Source organism: Babylonia areolata, chromosome 21 (assembly GCF_041734735.1).
Source record: "Babylonia areolata isolate BAREFJ2019XMU chromosome 21, ASM4173473v1, whole genome shotgun sequence".
Lineage (NCBI taxonomy): Eukaryota > Metazoa > Mollusca > Gastropoda > Neogastropoda > Buccinidae > Babylonia > Babylonia areolata.
In genome coordinates this window covers 33,171,181-33,198,224 of record NC_134896.1, presented here as the reverse complement: position 1 = coordinate 33,198,224, position 27,044 = coordinate 33,171,181, and the positions used below count along the sequence as shown (strand labels likewise).

Here is a 27,044-nt window from a genome sequence, read left to right as displayed (position 1 = left end):
GTTTACACAAGTGAGTCAAAAAGGGAATAAGTAAACAGTCATCTGCATTTCTTATTCTCAGACAAACATACAATTTATGGAATTATTTTCCTTTCTTTATTTAACGTTTCTGTCCAACACAAAAACTGACAGTCAAGCCAACTTATTTGCAAAAAAAAACCCAGAAAGAAACAATGGAAATGACATCTTGCACACGCTTGTAAATCAAGGACCAACACACAAGATGTATATTAAATTGTCCATAAAACTTGAAAAAATTTCTGCAGACTGCACGTAAAACAATTACAAATGTTCATGCATATACCTTACCTTCTAGCATTCGTGCAACACAAAAATCACGCAGTCAACCAAACTCATAATAAATTTAAACTGAGAACAAAAATAAAACAAAATTTGAGAAAAACAATGAAAATTTCAACAACAACAAAAATCAACTTTGAACAAAAATAAAGCAAAATTTGACAAAAACAATGAAAAATTCCGCCATCCACACAGCTGAAAACCAAGCCCACCCACCCCTCCACCCACCTCTGACTTCTTGAGCTGCTCGTCCGGCGTGTCTTGCTTGTTGTCCAGCACCTCAGTCAGCTTGGCCTCCTGCTGGTTCAGCCAGTCGCAGAAGTTGTTGAGGCGCTTGTAGTACTCGTTCCACTTGGCGATGGCCATCTCCAGGTCAGCCAGCTTGGCGTTGAGCCGCTCACCCACACTGTCCAGCCGCCGGTCCATGTCTGTCACCTCCCCCTTCAGGGGACCCTGACGCTCACGGCTGGCACCCTCGCACAGCGCTGTATTCAGCTTGGTCATCTCACCCACGCTGCCCTTCAGCTTGTGCAGGGCTGACTGCAGCTCCTGTCACACATATGTTGCACGCGTGACAGCTTATCACACACTGGAAACATCTCCTGTCACACACATTGCATGCATGACAGCTCTTGTCAAACACACTGCATGCATGACAGCTCCTGTCAGACACATTCCATGCCTGACAGCTCCTGTCACACATATTGTACATAGCTCCTGTCACACACATTGCACACCTGACAGCTCCTGTCACACACATTGCACACAGCTTGTCACACACATTGCACACCTGACAGCTCCTGTCACACATATTGCACACAGCTTGTCACAAACATTGCACACCTGACAGCTCCTGTCACACACATTGCACACCTAACCTAACAACTCCTGTCACACAGTGCACACATCTCCTGTCACACACAATTGCATCTAATATCACTTCAAGTGGAAAGACGTTAAACTGAAGATGACACAACTGCATGCATGACACCTTTGCCAGACACATTGCATGCATGTCATCTTCTGCCAGATATTGCACACATAAAGCTTCTGCCACACACATTGCACACAGCTCCTGTCACACGCATTACACACCTGACAGCTCCTGTCACAGACATTGCATGCATGACAGCTTCTGCCACACGCACTGCACACATGACAGCTCATGTAACACACTGTATGCATGACAGCTACTGTCACACACTGCATGCATGACAGCTCATGTCACACATTACAGCTCATATAACACACATTGCATGCATGACAGCTCCTGTCACTCATTACACACATGACAGTTCCTGTCACTCATTACACACATGACAGCTCCTGTCACACACTGCATGCATTCAGCTCCTGCTACACATTACACACATGACAGTTCCTGTCACACATTGCATGCGTGACAGCTCCTGTCACACACATTGCACATATAACAGCTCCTGTCACACTACGCCCACATTAAAGCAACAAAGACATGACATCATCATTCATGCCAGATCAGCAGCCAATGACAACTGATCAATATTTTTCCTTGAACATGCCCACCTGTTTTGATTCCAGCTCTTTCTGGGCAATCTCCTGAGCCAGGGTTTCCTGGGGCTTCTCCAGCTCTGCCTCTGCTTTCTTCAGGTACTGCAGCAGTGAGGCCTTCTCTGCCTCATACTTCTCCCAGTCCTTCACCTTCTCCTGATAACACACACACAGACACAAACACACAGAGAACAGCCATCAGTAGTCAGATGGTGACAGAAACACCAATACACACTCTTTCTCTGTCTCTGGGGCATACTCTGGAACAATCTCCCTCTTTCGCTTTGTCAAACCTCTGCATTCAGCTCTTTCAAGTCTGGCCTTGAAACTTCTTTAAAAACGAGCTTCTCAATATCCTACGTTTTTCTGTCCATAGTTTTTCTAGCCTATCTACGGTGCATGCATTTATAAGTTTTGTCTTTCAGCTCTTTGTTTCAGAGTTATGCATACGTGTGAAAGCTGGGTGTGAAGGAGCTCTGACTCGCTTTTGCAAAAGATTATAAATGCTATATAAATACATTTATTATTATCATTATCAAATTTCTTCTTCTTCTACTTTTTCTTAATATCATTAACAGAATTGTTATTCAGCTGTGCCATTGCTGCAGAGACACAGAAAGGCAACAGAACCCATTACTAAACACTCCTCTTGCATTTGATCCAGATGAGTCAGAATGACAAGAGAATCCACTTTGCATAACAGAAAAATCAGAAAACTGTCTCATGCATTTGTTTTCCTATTTTTTTTTTTTTTTAACCATGTAACTCATGAAGAGAAAAACAAAGCAAAACAATACATGATTTATCTAAAATTTCTGAAAATTCCTCACTTCTTTACTGTCCACTGAAACACAGTCTCTTACATTTTATTCTCTTTTTTTTTTCTTTTCTTTTTTTTTTTTTTCAAAATGCAATACATTAGGAGAAACCAAAACATGGCTCATCAAATCTAAAATTCCCAGAAATCTTTTACTTCTTACTCTGTCCATTGAATCACAGAGTCTCCTTCCTGACAATGTGAGAAAATTCTCCATTGCCTGTGTTACCTCAGCACAGCCAGTGCCAAGGAGGGGTGCTGGGGGATAAGGGTGGGAGGGGGTCAGTGAGCTGTGAGAGCTAAAAATCAATTGAAGGAGAAGAATGGCAGCGATTGTTGATCAATCAGAAATCAATGAGGTCCAAAACATGTCTCTGCCAGGTATGACTGGATTATGGGCGGAATGGAAACAACTGCTGCATAACAACAGCTTTACTTTGCTTTCTCTGTGTGTGTGTGTGTGTGTGTGTGTGTGTGTGTGTGTGTGTGTGTGTGTGTGTGTAGTTTGATAGCCACATTTTGGTGTGTAATGTGTTATACAAAAAGTGTTTTGCAAAACACCTAGAGCAGATTTCTGGATAGTATGCTATATAATTATCCATTATAATTATCATTATTATTGTCATTATTGATAGAAGACCTGTGAAAAGGGGTGCATGTGTGTGTGTGTGTGTGTGTGTGTGTGTACCTGTGTATCTGTCTGTCTTTGTGCATGCACAAGTATGTGCATACCTGTGTGCAAGCAAGACATGAATTATCATGTGCGCACCTACGCACATTCATGTATGAGATTGCACATAGGTACACATTTGTTCATGCTTGTGTATCATGTGCCAAACATTTCAATTCAATATCAAACTTCATTTTCAGTATTTTGTTGTTGTTGTTGTTGTTGTAAACTAACAAAGAATGAAACATAATAAACAAAGAACAGGAAACTGAACCCTTGCAAAGACAGTGCACAAGTGTACTGGTGTGTAATCAACACCAGATGTTTCATCAAGTCCTAATAACAGGGTTGCCACAGCAGTGACCAAACAAAATTCTTTTCCCATATACCTTTTCCACACCAGACTGAACAATGTCCATAACAAAGACACAGCCAAACTGAATCAAATATTCCACTGCTCCACTGCTGACAAAAGACACTGTCAGATATCCCAGTATGAATGCTGAATTTTTGCCCCCCCCCCCCCCCTTTTTTTTTTTTTTAATTGCATTTAACTCTTTGAATGGTAATGTTCAAAAGTATTATCAACTTTCCAAATTTCATCCAGCCCTGGAAATGGTTCTCAAATTTTTCCAGACATTTTCATCTTCACTTTTCCAGCCCTGGAAATGGTTCTGTCATTTATCCAAGACTTTTCCAGTTCTGGAAATGGTTCTCACACTCACACTTTTCCAGCCTTCTACGACTATGCAAAGAACCCTGTAAAAAAAAAAACAACAACCAAAAAAGCGTACCTTGAGCTTGGCATGCTTGGCCTGGGCCAGCTCATTGGTGTCCTTCCACTTCCTCTCCAGGTCAGCCGTGGTCTGTGAGATGAAGGCGGGAGCGTTACGCTCCTGTGCCAGCCTCTTGCCCTGCTCGATGTCCTTCTGAATGCTGCCCTTCTCCGACTCCAGCTTGGTCAGCAGGGCCTGTGCCACACACACACCAGTTTCAGGTTTCAAAGTGTCAAAACGTGCAGACTGATCCATATATGCACTGACATTGACACATATGCGTACACACATGCACAACACAAACACACAACACACAAACACACTACACAAACAACACACATACAACACAAACACACATACAATACACAAACACACACACTACACAACACCACACAAACAACACAACTACCCCCACACACACCCTATACCTTACCCGACCCGCATCACACACATACCACCACCACCTCCCCCCTCAACCCACAAACACACCTCTTTTCTCACTCCCCACCGACCCTCCACCCCCCAAACCCTCACCTCATGTTCATGCAGGTAGGCCCGAGCATCCTCCAGACTGTCAATGGCGGGGTCCTCCATCACCTGCCTCTGGGCCTCGTCCAGCCAGTGGGCCCGGCGGTCCACGCTGTCACGGAACTCATAGCCTTTGGTGAAGATGGAGGACTTGCCCATGGTGGCCTCCATGGCAGGGCGCAGGCCCTGCAAGCGAGCCGTCAGCTCCTGGAGCCGCTGCCTTTCCTCCGTCCCGTCTGAGTCCGGGGAGTCCTGCAGGAGCTCTTCAAGGCTGGTCTTCAGCTGTCTCCCTTCCTCCGCCTGCTTGTCCATGTTCCGCATTTCCTTCTGTATGAAAAAATTGTATGGCAACAAGTGTTGACTATTAACATCATCGGTAAAGTGTATTATCAGTAAAGTGTTGTTGATTAACAGCATCGGTAAAGTTTATCATCAGTAATGCATTGATGATTAACAGCATCGGTGAAGTGTTGATGATAACAGTGTTGGTAAAATGTATCATCAGTAAAATGTTGATAATTAACAGCATGGGTAACCTTTATCATCACTGAAGAGTTGATGATTAACAGCACTGGTAAAATATATCATCAGTAAAGTGTTGATGATTAACACCATTGATGAAGTGTTGATTATTGAAAAACACTGTTGTAAAACACTGGTGATTAACAGCAACAGTAAACTGCTGATTATCAACAGTACACAGCTAATTCAGATTCAAAGAGGCATCAAAACATACAACTGGTCTGCTAACCCTACACCACACATCTGCTTCAGAGAGACTGGACGCACAGTTTCCTGGGAAAATAACAATATCCTGGCCACAGAAACCACCAGGTCCAGAGAACAATTCAGAGAAGCAAGCAGCCACACACAATTCAGAGAAACAACCCCCCACACATCCTCCAAAACAAACTCAGAGCACACAAAACCTAAATCTAGAACCTAGAAAGAACCGCTCTTCTTCTTTCCACCTGAAGAAAATCTCAAAAAAAGACTGACAGCTTGCAATACTAAAACAGTCAGTTCAACAGGTAAAAAGTAATTCTTATCTTATTTCTTTGAATGACTGAATTTGGAACCATCTTTCATGGCACAGGATCCACCAAATCATCCTCACCATAACTATTTAAATGGAAAGGAATCAGCTACATCATCAACAAAACAACAATGATGATTACATAACAATAATGTTAACATCTAATGAATGCAATCACTGGTATGGTATGGTAGTTACCCTAATGTTTACATAACAATAATGTTCATACTTAATGAATGCAAACACAGGTATGGTATGGTAGTGAATCTCTGGCCTTGCAAGTAACAATAAATGACAACAACAATAATGTTGAGTCAGTACATGTTATTGTATATCTCTGGCATACACAAATGTTAGAAAAAGAAGCACAACAAGAGCATCTTTATAATCTATATCTCTTTCACAAAAAAAAGCATTAATTTACCAACAACAAAAAATGGACATACAGATACTCAGGATACATCAATGTTACATGATATATCATTCACTTTCATATTATATATATAAATATGTAAGTGATTAAAAATATACTAATTAATAGATACCACAGCCAAATGGCTAGATGCTGACCCATTATAGTGGTCAGTGAGACCCATGGTTCGAATCCCATTTTCATTGTATGTGACACAATACACACTAATGTCACAAAATGTATTGCATTCTAATGCAATAACAAATAAATCAAGATAAGTAATATTAGTTTACTTCTTTAAAAGAATGTTGAAGAAAACAGAAACTGTATTTGGGTTTACTCTTTTCCTATCACAAGCGAATTCAATCAACTAAACAGTTAACCACCACAGACAATCTCAGTCGACATTGAGGGGTCACCTCAAAAGGACAGTTTTTCACACTGTAACAAAGCTTGACAGCTGCTGCCAACTTCCCCATGCAATAGGGAAGTGACTAACTTTCCCACCTTGACTGAATCTGAAGTGAACACGTATTGTTTTGACACGAACTGAATCATGCGGCTGAGAGAATCAAATCTAAAATATCTGGTGCTGGAGAGTGTTTTCACACAGAAACTTGACAGCAAAAAAGTTAATCACAACCATGTTCAATTAGCAACCATGTTCAATTAGCAAACATAAAATAAACTACAGCCAGATTAGTATTTTGCTATACAAAACAACACACCACACTTATTTTCTATGACGGTGCCTCTTCCGTCTGTTGTTTCAGAAAACAGACATGATGGCACAGTACACAACACAGCACAGAAGGGTAGATAACCTCACATTACCTTCAACTGATTCCCACAAGCCAACATCAAAAGTTTAAAGCAGTTCAATTATTGCCAGTGTGTGTGTGTGTGTGTAAGTGTGTGTGCGTGTGTGGTGCAAGCATGTGTGTATGTGTGCATGATTATGCATGTTTGTGTGAATGTGTTTGCGAGCGCACTACAATACATCCCTATTCATCCATTTAGCACACAAAACTAGAGTGACCTTTCATTCATATTTGTATAAAAATCATACAAAAAAAGATGACTTTTTCTAAGAACCCCTCCCCCACTCCCCAGCAAACTGATGCTATCAAAAGCAGCAAAAACGCCAGCAAACACTACCATAAAACAGCATGAAAATAAAGATTTAAAAAAGCATACATTTAGCAAAGATGTCTGACTATTTTGTAATGATGTTCAACAAAATCAACATTTGATATTTGTTTGAAGAAAGAGAATAAAAACAAATGATAGGAGATAAAACAGCATTACACAGACCAAAAAGAAAAGGAAAGGCAAATTGTGCTCACTCTGAAAGCAAACATTCTGCAGTGTACAACCCAAACACAAATTGCACCCATAAATAAACAAAGAGCATAAAACAAACTCAAAACAGTTCAGTTCAGTTCAGTTATTCAAGGAGGCATCACTGTGTTCAAATAAATGCATAAATACTACACCACATCTGCTAAGCAGATGCCTGACCAGCAGCGTAACCCAAAGTGCTTTGGCCTTGAGAGAAAAAAAAAGAAAACTCAAAGCAGTGTATATATAAAAAAAATAATTAAAAAAAAAAGGGTAAGTGGTGATTACCTGGAACTTGGCCAGCAGGTCTCTGTACTCATCACTGGAGATGTTCTCCTGACCCATGCTGTTCACCAGTTTCTCCACATTGTTCATCCACTCCGACAGTCCCTGCACCCTGTGAAGAAGATCAAATACGCACATTAAAGATTCTGTAATCCATGTCAGCATTTGGTGGGTTATGGAAACAAGAACATATCCAGTATGTACACCCTCAAAAACGGAGTATGGCTGCCTGCATGGCGGAGTAAATAAACAAAATGGTCATACATGTAAAATATTAAATGTTACATGTTTGTCTTGAGTGTGTATGTGTGTGTTACAAAGAGTAACTTGAATAATGGGAAGATAAGCTATTAACACACTACTCAACAAAGCTGACAGGCAGATGTAGCAATGTAATAACAAATCTTCCAGGTTCGTTGATTTTTAAGTGTCAGACGCTTCATCCACAGTAACCATAAGTACACCAGTTCTTAAAGTTCAAACGAAGACAAAGTTTTAATTCTCAAATGAAAAAAAAACAATATACGAACTAGCTTCCAACTCACAGGTTTGTTCCAAGGTTCTCTTTTCTATTGGACATCAATTTTCCATCCATGAAAATCTCATACGAACACTCAATATTACTGTCCCTTTTCTTCTAATCTAACACTGGGTACTAAACTTCGACACACACTCGTGTTCTAACCTAGAACTTTCCAATTAACAAACTCTTGACTGCACCCTGGCCCCGCATTCCACGAATCGAACTTCCTTCAACTTTTCTGCCCTGTCCATACCCACGCACCCATAAGCCTTTCCTTCTGGCAGGTAGAATTATCAGTCGCTCGGTTGATGACTTGAAATATTCTGGACTTCGCTGCGAGCGGTGAAGAAACCGTTTTCCCTGCTGTCTGGGCTGATGCGTCGTTCGCTCATTGAAATCGCTGATCGACTCAACGCCGTTTTATGATGCGGTTCCTATAGCAATGACCTTTCAATGACGTGTTTTCCTATCAGCCCTACGTCATTGTACCAAGACTTTGCTAACCACGCACGTCATGATAATTCTTTCCTTGCATTCATTTTCTTAATTGTAACAGTGTGCGTGCCTGAAATCTGATTAAATGACACAGGAAACGAATGATAAGCGCCCAATGGCAGCCGTCAGTCAGCTCTACCCAGACAGACAGCCTGTTGTGTAAATGACCCCATGTTTATAAAGCACTTAGAGCCTGGTCTCCGACCGAGGATAGGCACTATATAAGTATCCATATCAATCAATCAATCAATCAAACCCTGCAACATCACAGTCACATCAAAGTCCCCATTCACCAGGCGTGATAGCTCAATGCTTGGCTTACATCAAAAACTGACATAAGCTTGCAGTTAGTCCAACACCACAATCATGTCAAAGTCTTATTCACCAGGGTAACAACTCAACGCTTGGCTTGTATCAAAGACTGACATAAGCTTCCAGTTAAGCCAACACCACAATCAAGTCAAATTCTTTATTCATGAGGGTAACAGCTCAACATTTGGCTAAAATAAAACTGACATCAGCTTACTGTCAGGATAACACCACAATAAAGTCAAATTCTTTATTCAAAAGGGTAACAGCTCAACACCCCAAACTAAAAAATAAAATTAATTAAAGACACATAAAAAGCAAACAAAAGAACTAACTTTGACAAATGCGGGAGTCCTTTGCACAATCACACAGCAGTTATGAAAGACAGTATTAGACTAAATCCACACTACTCTTTCTGGTTTCATTTTCATCAATCACTGCAGTCTGTTAAGTACATTGTGTACTCAACCTAATAATTCACAAAACAAGCAAATGCATACATGCATGTTTGCGCATACAATCCAACACACACACAAGCCAGCACACACACACACACACACACACACAACCACTACCATGAAACGAAAGTACACCACCACTACAGACACTAACACCAGCCCAATGATCTTACTTCTGATTGTAGTCTTTCCATCTCTCAGGCAGCTGTTTCAGATCAGTCTGCAATCTGTCCGCCCATCCTGTGAGTCTGTTCCACCTGTCCAGGTGTTCCTGGTAGCGTTCCTCCAAGGAGTTATCTGAGGGGTCTAGTTTGCCCAGCTGAGTGGAGTAGTTGTTCATCTGTTCCAGACATTTCTCGCAGGTACTGCGGAATACGCCTTGTTCGAAAAATTGCTGCACACGTGAAATCATCACCTTTTGTAACTCCTGTTCTGTACATACATGAAGCATCATTCTTTCTTTCTTTCTTTTCTTTTTTTTTTTTTTTTTTTTAAATGATTTGTATGTCTTGAAGGCAATGTATCATTAAACAATAATGCAAATCACCACATGAATGGTAAATTACTTGAATGTCTATCCTGTGATACATGACTGATTTCACAGGTACATCAACTCCTTGAAAATGAAAGTGTCAGCACAAGTGGTACACACGGACCTTGTGTTTGTGGAGGGCATCCCTGACGTTGGTGTTGGCTGCCAGCTGCTGCTGACTGTGCTGCAGGGTCTGCTCGGCCTTGGTCATGTGCTGTTCAAACCTCTCCTCCGGCAGCACGAACTCCAGCTTCACCAGCCTGATGGGGGCCGCCCCCATCACCTCCTGCACACCACACCGTCACAGTGTCATTCAGGGTATGGTCCCAGACATGTGTGTCTTGTTTTGTTTTGTTTTGTTTGTGGGATTTGTGGGGTTTTGAGTTGTTGTTTTTGCTGCCCCATGATCTGTGCCACTTCAGTGGCGTTCCTTCCTCCCAAGCCTGCTCATTCCTAATCCGAATCCTCCGTACAGAACCACACCTGGGTCATGTTTTTGTCACATTTACTGCTGAAGAGTTTTTCAAGTTTCACTCCTGTACATCACATACCCCCTTCATGTGTATACCCACACAGAAAATCAAATAAGCAAGTTAGCGCATTCAACCAAGTACCTGAGCATTGCTCTGGCTTTGAAATTTGTGTAATTAAAACAGTTTCTATGTTCATGCATATGTATTAAGTGCAAGACAAGAGAACAAACTTTTATGGTATTTCTGGACATATCAACACTATCAATTTGGAGGGAAAAAACAGTCAATTTCAGTATATTTTCCACGTTTTTCCGAATCAACATGACCAGGAAGCTTGCTGAGGCTGTAAACTCCCTAGGGGTGAATGGGTTAAAGATCTTGTAATCCATATTAGCGTTTGGCACATTATGGAAACACAAAAATACACAGCATGCATCAACAACAATGACAGATTTATCAGCAAACTGATGTTGGTCGTATTAATGAGAAGAAGAAGAAGAAGAATGCTCCCTGACCTTCCATCGGTCCTCCATGGCTCTCAAGGAGTCCTCCAGAGGGCTCTGGTCCTCTGGCTCCAGCTGTCTCAGGATCTCCTGCCCATTGCTCAGGTACTCCTGCAGCCGCTTCTGGTCTGCTCGCTCAAAGAAAGACTGCAACAAGGATACACCATACTGAAAGCTGCAACAAGGATACACCATATTGAAGGCTGCAACAAGGATACACCATACTGAAAGCTGCAACAAGGATACACCATATTGAAGCCATACTGAAGGCTGCAACAAGGATACACCATACTGAAGGCTGCAACAAGGATACACCATATTGAAGGCTGCAACAAGGATACACCATACTGAAGGCTGCAACAAGGATACACCATATGAAGCCATACTGAAGGCTGCAACAAGGATACACCATACTGAAGGCTGCAACAGGGATACACCATATTGAAGGCTGCAACAAGGATACACCATATTGAAGGCTGCAACAAGGATACACCATACTGAAGGCTGCAACAAGGATACACCATACTGAAGCCATACTGAAGGCTGCAACAAGGATACACCATACTGAAGGCTGCAACAAGGATACACCATACTGAAGGCTGCAACAAGGATGCAACAAGGATACACCATATTGAAGACTGCAACAGGGATACACCATATTGAAGGCTGCAACAAGGATACACCATATTGAAGGCTGCAACAAGGATACACCATACTGAAGGCTGCAACAAGGATACACCATATTGAAGCTCGATACTGAAGGCTGCAACAAGGATACAGTACACCATACTGAAGGCTGCAACAAGGATACACCATATTGAAGGCTGCAACAAGGATACACCATACTGAAGGCTGCAACAAGGATACACCATATTGAAGGCTGCAACAAGGATACACCATATTGAAGACTGCAACAGGGATACACCATATTGAAGGCTGCAACAAGGATACACCATACTGAAGGCTGCAACAAGGATACACCATACTGAAGGCTGCAACAAGGATACACCATATTGAAGGCTGCAACAAGGATACAATCCCTAGGCTGCTTGTATGATGAGACAGCTTGTCAGCACAGCTATGTATGAGATAACTCGTCACTAAAATATTCTGACTTTTCCCTGGTTTGTATTGTTTGTTGACAAAAACACTGGTAGCTTTAGCATGGGGAATCTTTCTAGATTCTATTGCTGTGGGTTCTATAATGTGCAGTAAGTGCATACTAAAGACACCAGTTCATCAACTCATCCGAATGACTAGCGTCCAGACCACCACTCAAGGTCTAGTGGAGGGGGAGAAAATACTGGCAACTGTGGAACTGGAATCTGTGTGGTCAGATTCTCTTGCTTCCTTAATTTTCAGAAATGATGATTTCTAAGTAATAATTATAAGAATAATGATAACAGAAATACTACAACTACTAATAATACTAATATCATTTATTTTCAGTCTAATATCATCACCTTAGATGAACAGACTATAAATAAATAAACAACAACTTCCTTGGAAGACACATCCCCACCAGGCCTCCACCCCTGTCAAAGGATTAACGCTGGAACGTGCACCCCAAATAAAACCCACAACCTGGTCCAGTCCCTCAAATGTCACATCACAAAGAAGCTCACTACATGTTTGTGGATGAGACTTTCCAAGTCGTAAGCTCACCTTGTGTTTGCGGATGAGACTCTCTGAGTCATCTTCATTGTCGTCGAGGATGGCCTGGGCGGAGTCCAGCCACTCCTGGAGCTGCTGCTGTCGCTGCAGCAGGGACTTCCACAGGCGGGCCACCCCATCCAGCCTCTTCTCCCACTCCTTGGCGCTGCTAACACACTCCTGTCGACAGGGTGTTAACATTATCAACTCATGCAACACCACTCTAGCATCTTCTCCCACTCCTTGGCACTGCTCACACACTCTTGCCAACATGGTACTAGTGTTAACAATATTAACTCATTTGCTCTGGCGTCAAACTTTGTTTCAATCAAACTGTTTTCGTGTTTCTATAAAATGCATAAACTGAAAACAAAGGGAGCTAACTTCTACAATATTTCCAGATGTGTCCATAAATGTCATTTGGAGGGGGAAAAACGGTTAATTTCAGTATGTTTTCTATGCTTTTCTCCATTAGTATGGAGGGGAATCCTGCTGGAGCTGTAAACTCCCTAGGGTTCAATGGGTCAACAATATAATGGTACTCATGTGGCGCAAAGTCCCCATTAAAATGGGCTTTGAGTGCCTAAAACTACTTTGTCACTGCTTTTATAATCCTGACTACCTCAACCCTACCTGAAGCCAAAGGATTATAAACCTTTCCTTGCATGCATTCACAACATATATAAGAGAACTCGCATGCACACACGCACACATACATACTCATACACACACACATACACACACACATACACACACACACTCACTCAAGCATGATACTCACTCACTCACACTCTCTCTCCTTACTCACTCACTCACACTCACACACACACACAAACACACACATGAGGGCAGGAACACACACACACACACACACACACACACACACACACACACACACTCAAGCATGATACAACTGATCAGCTGATACAACAGACAGACAGATAAAAAAAAAATAAACTATGTTCATTCTCGTTACCTGAAATCTGGTGTTGATTGTGGTCATCAGATTCTCAGCAGGCGTAAAATCAACGTTTTTCAACTTGGGCTTGGTACTGCTGATTTTCTGGTAGACTTTGTTCTTGCTCTCCAGAATAGACTTCTGGTAGGTTGTTTCGGCGAAAAAGGTCTGGAAAACATGTGAGTGTTACAGACACCTTAAAATCCCAGTCAGTTATCTATGCTTTGGAGTATGTTAACAATTCAGCATGTATTTCTATCCATAACAAAGTTGTCAATGATTAAACCAAAACATTAAACTCATTCTTAACATGTGACTGTTACAAATGCATCAAAAGCCCGTTCAGTGCAACATATCTTGGAGTACATTAACAATATAATATATAATTTTGTTCACAAGAAAATGTCAATATTAACACACAAAATACAATTATTCATCTTATTCTTCTGTTTAATGAGATTCAGCAACTATTTGGTTCCTTTTCTTCTTTTTTTATTTTCATTTTGTAAAGATGTAACCTCTGTATGGCCCGCTTTGCTTCAACAAAGGTTTCAACAATAATCTTCTTCCAAATGTTTCACTATGATGCTTCAGAAACCAAAAGAAACATGCACAACCATCTGTTCCTTTTCCACTCGTGTGTATAACAAAAAAACTCAACTACCACAACAATAATATCACTAACACTATTACTGCTGCTACTGCGATTGAGAAGAAGAATATACTAATAAGAATGGTGATGATAGTGATGATGACAATAACGACAACACCAATAACAATTATTAACATCATCATCATCATCAACATCTTAATTAAAACAATAATACCAATGATGCTGCTGCTACTGCTGCTGCTGCTGATGATGATGATAATAACACTTCTACTGCTACTACTAACAATAATGACAACAACAACTACTTTCAATCATAATCATTATCATAATCCTTGTAATAAAAATAGTAAAATCTAAAACAATAACATCATCATCAGCAGCAGCAGCAGCCACAGCAGCAGCAGCCAACAACAACAGCAACAACCCAAATCAGACAGGTAGTGAGATCATGCTGACCTTGTGTCTCTCCAGCCTGGCCTCTGAGGCCTCTGCGGTGGGGTCCAGCTTGTGAGAGGCCAGCAGCTGTTCCCCAAAGGCAAGCCACTTCTCCATGTCCAGCACCCCAGTCTCCAGGGACTCCACATTGGGCAGCACCGCCTGTACCACCACAAGCACTTACAGCATGAATGTGTATACATGTGTTAAGTCATTTAACGTCAGCATTAGTGCTTCTTTCACCAACATCATGGATATAATGTATGTCGTTTAAGTAAGGAAATTTACTCTTTCTCTCACCATCAGCATGGATATAATGTATAAGTCATTTAACTAAGTATTTTGTCCTTATCTCACCAGCATCACAGATATAATGTATAAGTCATTTAAGTATTTTGTCCTTCTCTCACCAGCATCATGGATATAATGTGTAAGTCATTTAACTTAAGTATTTTGTCCTCTCACCAGCATCACAGATATAATGTGTAAGTCATTTAACTTAAGTATTTTGTCCTCTCACCAGCATCACAGATATAATGTATGTCATTTAACTTTAGTATTTTGTCCTTATCTCACCAGCATCATGGATATAATGTATAAGTCATTTACCTTAAGTATTTTATCCTTCTCTAACCAGCATCACGGATATGATGTATAAGTATTTAACAAAAGTATTTTGTCCTCTCACCAGCATCACGGGTATAATGTATAAGTCATTTAACTTAAGTATTTTATCCTTCTCTAACCAGCATCACGGATATAATGTGTAAGTCATTTAACTTAAGTAAGTATTTAGTCTTTCTTTCACCAACATCATGCATATGTGTGTAAAGTCATATTGATAATCAAAAGCTAAACTTGAGAATAAAGATGGTTTCATCATACCATCTTCTTCAGCACAAATGGTAAAAAATGCCTGGGGTCAGGCTGTGAGTGAAATGAATTCACAGCTGGCATCAATGTTGCCCAGCCACAGTTCACACAGCCTAATTTGCCCCAAACTTTCCTACACCATTTTTGTTTATATAGTGTGAAATCATCCAAATGTTCAAGAAGTTCAACTTTCGACTCTTGCGGTGAAATCCCTTCTATACTTATCCAGAATAAGAAGACCTATACCAATGAGTATGAATGAGTCATTTGTGTAAGTATTTAGTCATTCGTACAAGATGATACACCAAGGTCTTATGTGTACCAAACACTTAGTGCATATAAATATATATATATAACCCTCTGCAACAAAGGAGTCATCCCTGACAAAACAAGAGAGCTGTCCCTGGCAAAATTCAAAAGTAAAACACAACTTTTTTTTTTATTCTTTATTTTTGCATTTATGTGTGCATGCGTGTATGTGTGACTGAAGCTTGACTGAATGACACAGGAAACGAATGACAGGCGTCTAAAAAGGCAGCTATCAGTCAGTTCTACCCAGGTAAGCATCCTGCTGGGCATGTAACTTGGTATTAGTAAAGCACTTAGGCTCGTCTCTGACAGGAGATAGACACTAGACACTATATATAAGTATCCATATCAAGGATATCACATCTATGGATGCAACATAACGCACTCACACATACCCTCACAAGCACATACATGCCTAACAAAACATATACATTATCCTTACATACACACAAACTCTCTCTCTCTCACACACACACACACACACACACACAATCTAAATCACCTTGAAATGAGCAGACAATATACCAACAACCCTGAATAACAAGAATACACACACACTATCACACTATTGCAATGTTTTTAAAAGCGAATATGTGAAATGCTTTTATTTGAGAACATATGTTTATTACTCTTGTTTAATCAAGTTATCCGCGTGTGTGGGGTGGGGGTGGGGGGGGTTCATCTTTATTCTTATCTTATCTGTCTATTATAATCAATGTGCAGTATAGTAGACTATGTTTATAATTATATTCAAATAATGTTTCTTAATTCTTTCTGTTTTTACATTAAGAATACTAGTTATTACCTGCAGTGTGTGGATGTATGTATGAAACGATGTATGTGATTTTTTTTTTTACATTTGTATCTTCGTAATATTTGTAGGGGCTGTTGTTGGCTTTTACAGTTATGGTCCCCATGTTGTTTACTTGCCTATGTTGTGATAATGCACCTGACCAAATTTCTCCAGTTGGAGATAATAAAGTTATTCTTATCTTATCTTATCTTATCTCTCTTTCTCTCACACACCTACACCCACAACCACCTCCCCACCCGAAACCCCTAACACACACCCCCACTTCTGAACTCCCCCCCCCCCTCCCACACACAAACACAAAAACTCAACAGATGTCTGACCTTCAGATACTTGATGCGTTCAGGGACCTCCTTGCGCATCTTGACGATGGCCTCCTTATGCTGGTTGAGGGTGGCCAGCATGACATCCACCACCTCCTGTGAGCTGTCCTTCACCAGGGACTGGGCTGTCTTAGTGGTCACCTTGAAGTCACTCTCCACCTGCACTAGCTCCCCGTTCACCTCCTGCATCACACACACATACACACACACACACACACACAGAATGAATACATTTCCCACCCACACATAAACAGTACAGCTTCCTCACACACACTGAAACAACAGTTTCCTAATCCACACTGAAACAATACAGCTTCCTCACCAACAATACAGCTTCCTCATCCACACAAAAACAATACAGCTTCCTCACTAACAACACAGCTTCCTCACTCACGGAAAAACAATACAGCTTCCTCATCCACACAGAAACAATACAGCATCCTCACCAACAATTCAGCTTCCTCATCCAAACAGAAACAATACAGCTTCCTCACCAACAATACAGCTTCTTCTTCCAAACAGAAACAATACAGCTTCCTCACCAACAATACAGCTTCCTCACCAACAATTCAGCTTCCTCATCCAAACAGAAACAATACAGCTTCCTCACCAACAATTCAGCTTCCTCATCCAAACAGAAACAATACAGCTTCCTCACCAACAATACAGCTTCCTCATCCACACAGAAACAATACAGCCTCCTCACCAACAATACATCCTCCTCACCAACAATACAGCTTCCTCATCCAAACAGAAACAATACAGCATCCTCACCAACAATTCAGCTTCCTCATCCAAACAGAAACAATACAGCTTCCTCACCAACAATACAGCTTCCTCATCCACACAGAAACAATACAGCCTCCTCACCAACAATACATCCTCCTCACCAACAATACAGCCTCCTCACTAACAATACAGCTTCCTCATCCACACAGAAACAATACAGCCTCCTCACTAACAATACAGCTTCCTCACCAACAATACAGCTTCCTCACTCACAGAAAAACAATGCAGCTTCCTCATCCACACAGAAACAATACAGCCTCCTCACCAACAATGCAGCTTCCTCATCCACACAGAAACAACACAGCCTCCTCACCAACAATACATCCTCCTCACCAACAATACAGCCTCCTCACTAACAATACAGCTTCCTCATCCACACAGAAACAATACAGCCTCCTCACCAACAATACAGCTTCCTCATCCACACAGAAACAATACAGCTTCCTCATCCACACAGAAACAATACAGCTTCCTCATCCACACAGAAACAATACAGCTTCCTCATCCACACAGAAACAATACAGCTTCCTCATCCACACAGAAACAATACAGCTTCATCATCCACACAGAAACAATACAGCTTCCTCATCCACACAGAAACAAATACAGCTTCCTCATTCACACAGAAACAATACAGCTTCCTCATCCACACAGAAACAATACAGCTTCCTCACCAACACAAAAATACATAAAACAACACACATGTACCTATTCATGCACAACCACAATTACACACTTAACACCATAACACACAGACAAACACAGCAGAACACACAAACACACACCACATACACACCACCTACACAAAGACCCCACTTACATCAAGCTGAAGCAAGTGTTCCTTGAGGTCAGCATGCACACAGGGCACCTGCTGGTTCAGCACACCCTGCGCCCCATCCAGCCACTTCTCCATCTGCTCAACCCCCTCGTCGTATTCGCTCCGGGCCCGACCAATCACCTCTGTCTCCCGAAACTGCTCAAAGCTGCTCAGCAAGTCCGGGCACTGAGCATTCATCTCCTCCAGCCTCTCGCGGATCTCCTCAGCCACAGGGTCCGTCACCACACCCAGCAGGAACCCCCCGCTATCGTTAAGCATCTTGAGGCGGTCCTCGTATTGGGCAGAGTCTTTGAAGAACTCCTCCACCTCCTCGGGGGTCCCCGAGGCCAGGGCCTGATCCCCGTCGGTGAACCAGACCGTCAGGACGTCTACGCAGGCATTGTAGTTTCTCCATGCCTTGATCACTTCCTCCAGCGAGGGTTTCACGCCTTGGATGTCTGCCGCCACTTTTTTCCAGCGTTCGCTGGCTTCTGTTTGAAAGGCGTCCACTTTGGGGGCTTCCTCTTTGTTGATTTTCTTGTAGGCTTCTGCCAGTTTCTTCAGTTCCGTTTGTGTTTTCTGGACGGTCTGCACCAGTTGCTGTGTTTCCACTGTGTCCTGTGTTCGACAAATGAATCACTGTAACTGTTTGATCTGTGTGAGGAACGATTTGGGACGGGGGTTGTCGGTGATTTGTTTTGGCTGCTTGTGTGTTTCTGAACATGTTCCTGTGTGTGTGTGTGTGTGTGTGTGTGTGTGTGTGTGTGTGTAAGTGTGTATGTGTGTGTAAGTGTGGTGTGTGTGTGTGTGCATGCATGCATATACACACACACACACACACCCACACACACATTAAAACACACACACACACACACATTCACACATAATTAGACAGGAAGGTAGGTGGGCAGGTATATGGATAGACAGATAAACAGATACTGAGACAGATACAGAGACAGACAGACAGACAGACACACACACACACACACACACACACACACACACACACACACAGATCTACCTATCTGTCTATCTATCTACCCAAGTACGCAAACACATACATACACAAATGCACGCAAACATACACACACATCAATCACCACTCCACAAGTGCTCACCACGAAATCCTGCAGGGTGGCCTCCACGTCTTCCTGATGGCCGTGCTTCCCTGTCCAGACCACCACCTTCCCCTCGGCAGCCTCAATGTAGCCCAGAAGGTCGAAACGACACAGCAGGTACTCCATGTGCTTGTGGTGGTTGCCGGCCCCACTGCTGACGGCCTCCAGCCGCTTGGTCATCAGGTCCATGTGAGGGGCGTGCAGCAGCTCTCCCTCAAAGCGACCCTCACGCTTGGTCTTCGTGAAGAACTGCTGCCATGAGTCCAACTCCTTGAAAAACTCCTGTCAATGGGATGAGTTCACTTCAGTTCAGTTTTTCAAGGAGGAGTCACTGTGTTTGGACAAATTCATATATACTATACCACATCTGCTAAGCAGATGCCTGACCAGCAGCGTAATCCAACGCGCTTACTCATGCCTTGAGGGAAAATAAAAAGAAATGAAGTAAAATAAGATACAAAAGTAAATAAACATATATGTAATTCATAATCAATGAACTGATAAATCAATATAGTAAATAAAACCAAAAAATGAAATAAAATAAATTAAAAAAAATATATGACATAAAATATTGTAAAAAAAAAAGGTTTTTTTTGTTTGTTTGTTTTTTTAAGAAAGAAAAAGTGGGGAGGAGGGGGTGAGGGCGGTGGGGAATGAATGATGAACACCTATAAGGCAGCTGTTGGTTGGCTCTACCCAGGTCGACAGCCTACTGTGCAAATGACTCTGTGGAGCGCTTGGAAATTGGTCTCTGACAGTAGAGAGGTACTATGTATGAATCAATAAAAAAAATAATAATAAATGAATAATAAATAAACGAAGATATAATTCATCATAGCATCTTTTTTTGAAGTTTGTGAAGGGTTTATATTTTGGGATTGCTTATTTCTGGCATTGCATTTGCCCATATAATTTTTTCTCACATCATTTCTAAGACTTGAGTTCAGGTTCAAAACTTCTTCATGATCCATGACATCTGCAGTTTCAAGTATCACTTACTGTTTCATACAGGCAGTATCCCCATAATGAGTAGTGTTTATTCCAATAACTGATTATTGTTGATTGACATTATTACAAAGTTTTCAAAAAGAAGATACTCTCCAATCTTACAGAAACCAATGCCAACTGCATCCCATGTGGTAAACTTAAGATATTTCCCCTCGCATTCATCCAAAACTTTTACTTTTCTCACATTTACCTAAAAGCATTGCTTTCTTGTTTCACATTTATCCAAAAAGCCTCACTACCTTTCTCAAATTCATCGGGACAGGATCATTGTTTTTCACACATTTACCCAAAATATTTTTTTCTAGAACTTCAAGCCAATGCACAGGCGTGGTGAAGATGTGTACAACCACCAAAGAACAAAAACAGCACAAAGAAAGAAAATAAACACCAAAGGACAGGAAAAGACTGTGAACCTTGTGCTGTCGAAAGGCCTCAGCCAGCTGTGAGGGGTCGTCCTGAGGCTCAGCCAGTAAGTCCCTCTCTCTCCTCAACATCTCCTCAGCATCGTACAGCCACCGACCAAACTTGCCCAGCTTGCCTGGCAGGTTGGCGTCCAGCTTCAGCAGCCAGCGCCGCGTCTGGTCTTCTACCTCCTTCCACCTGTCATCCAGTGCCTGCCAGTGGCTGCTGGTCAGCTTCAGGGCCTGGCCGGAGGTCACTTTGTCCCCAATCTTCTTGTACAGGGGTTCCCGCCGGTCAAACTCTGTCTTGAAGCCGATGTAGTCCTGGGGGAGAGAGTTTAATGAATGTGGAGGTGTTGATTTGTTTTTCAGATGTTTGTGTGTGTGTGTGTGTGTGTGTGTGTGTGTGTGTGTGTGTGTGTGTGTGTGTGAAAGAGAGAGAGAGATCCTGGCCATAAAGAGAAAGTGAGAGAGGGAGACAGAGTGTGTATGTGTGTGTGTGTGTGTGTGTGTGCACGCGCGTGCGTGCGAGTGTGTGTGTAACGGCTAACTGAACACACAAAAATAAAGTATAGGAAAGAAAGAAAACAAAACCACCAACGACAGGTTCCCTTTACCAAAATACAAGATTTACACTCTTATGTATTAATTTTGGAACCTTAAATGTCAAAACAAAAAAAAACACACACAGAGAAAGAGAGAGGGAGGGAGGGAGAATGGAGAAAAACGAAGAGAAAAACAACATCTTGCATGTCAGAAAAAAAAAAAACATCAAGAAAGAGTGGAGGCACACAAGTAGAATAATGACCTAACAGGCAGGCAGGCAGACAGAGATTGCAAGGTATGCACAATATAAAACTGAAGGACTGGGGCTAAGAATTCTGAGATTTGCCAGGTATGCACAATATAAAACTGCAGGGTTCTGACCATGAATTCTGCCTGTCTGTTAGAGACGGGGTCCTGACTGTTGGCCAGGAATTCTACAGCGTCCGTGTTGAGCCAGGTCATGAGGGAGTCATAGGCCTGTTGCTCTTTGTCCGGTGTGCTCATGTCATCCCCAGGCAGACCCTTGAACTGTACACACCATGCATTTGTAGACAGACATTCACCGTGACAACAACAAAACAAATAGGACAGACGAATGGAGAGTTCAATGCACAGTTATTGTCAATGAGCCAGCTTAATGTGCCAGCTGACGCATACACATATTGTGACATATCTGCCAAAAATAGAATGATAACGAATACATAAATAAGTGATTAAATAAATGAATAAACAAGGTAAACTTTTCTGCTATGTAAAATGAATGAATAAACAAGTAAAACCCTGTCTGATGCAGTCTCTGAAGAATTCATGAAGTTACCTGAGTGAGGTGACACACCTTTCCTGATAAGCACACTTGCCAGCATTTGTCAAAGGGTTACAGGTAAAATTCTGGCCTTACAGCCTGAAATGCATGCTGATAAAACTGAGGGCTAACTGATCTTTGGGGATCATCTCAATAACAACTGTCGTAAAGCCCTCTTGGCTGAGAGAGTGGGGATGTAACTTGGGCAAGACACTCTCCACTTTCATCATATTTTCGCCCAGATAGTTGTGACAACAGCTGCCACCTCTGCAGTCCTGATGTTCATAGTCACACACAACTATCAAATATACATACAGATAAGCAAGGAAATGCTGTTTTATTATCTAGCCTTTGACTTGACTCATGAACATGCATGCGCATGTGTGTGTGTGTGCGCGCGTGTGCGCAGATGTGTGCGTGTGTGTGTGTGTGTGTGTGTGTGTGTGTGTGTGTGCACCTACCTCCTCTGACATTCTACTATTCATAGTCAGAAATGACTATCATACAGTTGGTGTGAAAGGAAGAGAGTACTAACGTTGGGGTCACCAGCATCAGGGTAAGCTTTGAGGAACTGTGCCACGTAGGTCATGATGGACTTCTCATCAGGCCGGTCCACATCCACATCTGCACATCATCAGCATAATTGCTATAGGCATCACTGAAGAATAGGGAATACAAAAAAAATAACACACATACACACACACATACACACACACGCGCGCTCGCGCACGCACGCATGAGCGCCCACGCACACTAACTATGTTACGAAGTGGCACCCATGACTTGCAGATCGAACAAGGAAGGTATAAAAATACACCAAAGAGCAAAGAGTGTGCGCTACCTGCAAGAGTTTAGAAGACGAGACCCATCTTTTAGACAATTGTGTAAAATACAATATTTACAGAAACAGATTCTTAATATATGTTGTCCAAATGCCAAGCCTAGCGAACTGATCTTACTAACAGAATTACAGCCAAGGCTGGCAAAATTTGTTCACAAATGTTTCTTTTCATGATATTCTCATGTTTATGTTTTATTGTGTCTTATAAACCTTATGGTTTTATTTATGAAAAAATATTCTAATCTATTCTATTCACACACAAACACACGCTCACACACAAACCCCCCATGCACCCAAACACCAAGCCACCCCCCACCCCCCACACACACACACCCTCTCCCCACACAAACCACCACCCACCCTCCGGGTCGAGGAGTCGAGCGATGCCCAGCTGGTCCTCAGCGGTGGAGAAGGCATGTTCCAGGTTGGTGCGGGACTGCTGGGCACGCACACTGTCCATGTCCACCAAGTCCGGCCGGATGTTGTGGATCATGGCGTTGAAGGCCACCCCGTCCTTCCAGCTCTTCCCAAAGTCCTTGATCTTCAGACCATACTTGCTGCACACAGAAGGATCCATAGAGGTGAAAATCATATTCACTTTTTAGCCATCATTGTTTGATGTTGTGGACCATGGTAATGAAAGCCACCCCGTCCTTGCAGCTCTTCCTAAAGTCCTTGACCTTCAGACCATACATGATGCACAGAGCATGATCCATGGAGGTGAAAATCATATCTTTTTTTTAATAATAATTATGTTTGCTGTTGTGGATTATGGTGTCTATGGCCACCCCATCCTTCCAGCTCTTCCCAAAGTCCTTGATCTTCAGACCATATTTGCTGCATGGTGGATCAACAACATGGGTGAAAATCATGGGCAATCAGAGTGACAGAATAGATAATGTGGAATACTGTAATATCTCAGATAAGAGAAAATTTGTCTATGGTACAAAACTCACAAACAATACACAAAGAATCACTTTCATTCAATCATGGAAGTCCAATGTCGTCATCTCCACCATGTATTTGCTGCACTGCAGTGGATTATCAACGTACAGCTGAAAATCATGTTCATCATCAGGGTTACACAATACAGAATATCTTCATATATCCAATAAGAGAAACTAATTGTACTGAACTGTCCTTCCAGCTCTTCCCAAATCCTTGATCTTCAGCCTGTAACTGCTGCACTACTGATAATGGAAACAGATGAAAATAATGGGCAAGCATAGTTATCAGAGATTTTATATTTTCCAGTTTATGATACAAATACAAGGAGTAAAAAACACTGGTTGCCATTCAAAAACTGCAGGAGAAATGTAAATCTTCAATACAAACAGTATATTATGGAGCAACAATGTTGGCAGCAGTAAAGAGTCACACATAAAAGATGGAATCATTTCCTTCAGTAACATTTCCATGTGCAGGCTGTTTCATGTATGACTGTTTTTTCCCCCTCTCCATTTGGCTCTTTCAAATGTCTACCACCCCAAGTCACTAGATTAATAAGCACACTGTCTATAGTAACACTGCACCCGATCAGTGCAGCTGCACCGCAGTTTCTGTTGACCAGCCTTTCAACAACTGAGTGCACTGTCAAATTCAAAGCAATACTTCATTAACAAAATACATACAATATCATCCAAAACATGCTATACCCCCTAGAAAACATTGTCAAACAATGTAGATACTTTAGCCAACAAGCTAAAAATTCCCAAGTGAGAATTCAACTGATTGAAAAAGTGAAACTGAACTTTCACACTGAAAAAGCTGTACCCAGTCCAAGGGAAACAACCAGGTGATACAGATAAATCAGTATTCTGGGTTCAAAGTGTAAAAACACCACAGCCACATCTACCTACCTGCCCAGCACACCCTCAGCCCAGGCCAGCAGGCTCTGTTTGGGGAGTGCCTGCTTCTTCTTGGTGGTTCCGTCTGCCATGTCCGGCACTTGGGAGATTGTCTCTTCAATCTGTTCACACACACACACACACATACACACCGTGCATGGATCAATGACTGAATGATGAAATGGTGCAGAAAATGTGTTGACATTGGTTATGGGTATAAGAACATGAACTGGCATTAAGTGTAAGTGTCTCAAAGTGTATGTGTGTGTGTGTGTGTGTGTGTGTGTGTGTGTGTGTGCCTGTCTGTCTGTCTGTCTGTCTGTGTCTGTATGTGTGCACTTATTTCATTGCGTGCTTGTGTATGTGTTTGCATGCACAAATGGGCACATAGGCCATACATGAACACAGAAACAGAAAAGCATCACACACACACACACACACACACACACACACACACACACACACACACACACACAGCTTACAAACATGTGTCTAATCAAGCCCAGCTTATATTCTGCATACATCTAAACTTCATACAAGTGTTTGTACTTGCTCCGGCAAAGAAATGAACAAGACAATAACAGACAGGCTGACAAACAAAGCAAAAAGAATAGTGCAAGGAATCACATTATGAGAAGAGAATGGTAACAAGAGATAAAAAAATAAAAAAGTCCCCAGTAACAGCATAAAGATAACTCAGACCTGGAAGTAGAGAATGATGGTCCAGACCAGACCCAGTACAATGGCTGGTTTTCCATCAGCAACACTGGTGGCGTTGATGTTGACCATTTTGATCTGAAACATTTTTTTTCTTTTTTAAAGATAGTCAAGGTTGTCTGTTACTTTGGAGATGCCTCTGTGAGTGTGTGTGTGTATGTTTCTTGGTGTGACTGATATATATATATATATATATATATATATATATATATATATATATATATATATATATATATGTGTGTGTGTGTGTGTGTGTGTGTGTGTGTGAGTGTGTGTGTTTGTGTGTTTGTCTGTGTTAGTGTCTGCATGTCTGTATCCTTCTTTTCTGACTGGAATTCATTCAAACAAGGATCATATTCTCAACAATATCAAAAGACTGAATACTACTGTCAAAATTACCACTATGATTAGCTAACAGATACCACAAGAAAACACACACACACACACACACACAGACACACACACACTCACACACACACTCACACACACACACACAAACTGATGGAACTCAGAGGAGAAGAAACTGCAATGACTTAAAAGCAAAATCAGTTTGTGTCTGACTCACTTGTCTCTTTTCCAGGTAATTGAGGGCTGTGGTGATGTTGGCAATGTGATGAGGTCTGCGTAGTTTGGTTCCTTTCTCCATTGGCTGCACACACACACACACACACACACATGCAAACGCACAAACACACAATATTTACTGTTTTTTAAAAAGCAAAACACTTTCCCTGGAACACCAATAGAGACAATAAGTGTGGAAACAAATGTAGACAATAACTAAACATACAGAGGCAATAATAAAATCAACATCTGGAGGCCATCAGAAAATAACCAAACAGCTTTGTAAGGACTCTATCTCCAAGAGCACTCTGTGGCTAGCTGGCGCTAGGACTGCAACAGTCCTGGTACTGTAGTTTATGTGTGTGTGTGTGTGTGTGTGTGTGTGTGTGTGTGTGTTAGTGGTGGTAGGGGGATGGGGAGTGGGGGGGACTCAGGAAGAGAGGCATCTGGATAATGCTAATGAAATGGCTGGGAACAATACAAACAAATGAATATCAAGTGCTCACGTGAAATAACCAATCAACGAATGGTTAAAGAAAATAACAATGGGGATTACATTATCATGTAGGCCTCATCCTCCCACATCTTCAGTCAGCAATGAAGAAATAAATATAAACAAGATACATGCACA

The 27,044-nt window shown here is 41.7% G+C and overlaps 1 protein-coding gene across 3 annotated transcripts in view; it reads right to left on the bottom strand.

The window, feature by feature from the left end:
* LOC143295939 (muscle-specific protein 300 kDa-like) overlaps positions 1 to 27,044 on the bottom strand; it is a 341,276-nt gene that overhangs the window by 270,166 nt on the left and 44,066 nt on the right. For all 3 annotated transcript variants that reach the window (XM_076607634.1, XM_076607635.1, XM_076607636.1), the window contains exons 5-25: positions 26,415 to 26,498; positions 25,835 to 25,927; positions 25,145 to 25,254; positions 23,646 to 23,842; positions 22,980 to 23,068; positions 22,024 to 22,170; positions 21,109 to 21,420; positions 19,688 to 19,969; positions 18,573 to 19,187; positions 16,964 to 17,146; positions 14,669 to 14,809; positions 13,618 to 13,767; positions 12,654 to 12,821; positions 11,001 to 11,135; positions 10,137 to 10,298; positions 9,654 to 9,874; positions 7,699 to 7,807; positions 4,628 to 4,948; positions 4,112 to 4,288; positions 1,846 to 1,986; positions 529 to 849 (exon numbers count right to left, since the gene is read on the bottom strand). In XM_076607634.1, coding sequence (XP_076463749.1) covers positions 529 to 849; positions 1,846 to 1,986; positions 4,112 to 4,288; positions 4,628 to 4,948; positions 7,699 to 7,807; positions 9,654 to 9,874; positions 10,137 to 10,298; positions 11,001 to 11,135; positions 12,654 to 12,821; positions 13,618 to 13,767; positions 14,669 to 14,809; positions 16,964 to 17,146; positions 18,573 to 19,187; positions 19,688 to 19,969; positions 21,109 to 21,420; positions 22,024 to 22,170; positions 22,980 to 23,068; positions 23,646 to 23,842; positions 25,145 to 25,254; positions 25,835 to 25,927; positions 26,415 to 26,498 — 4,158 coding nt within the window. The remainder of the gene's footprint in view (positions 1 to 528; positions 850 to 1,845; positions 1,987 to 4,111; positions 4,289 to 4,627; positions 4,949 to 7,698; positions 7,808 to 9,653; positions 9,875 to 10,136; positions 10,299 to 11,000; positions 11,136 to 12,653; positions 12,822 to 13,617; positions 13,768 to 14,668; positions 14,810 to 16,963; positions 17,147 to 18,572; positions 19,188 to 19,687; positions 19,970 to 21,108; positions 21,421 to 22,023; positions 22,171 to 22,979; positions 23,069 to 23,645; positions 23,843 to 25,144; positions 25,255 to 25,834; positions 25,928 to 26,414; positions 26,499 to 27,044) is intronic.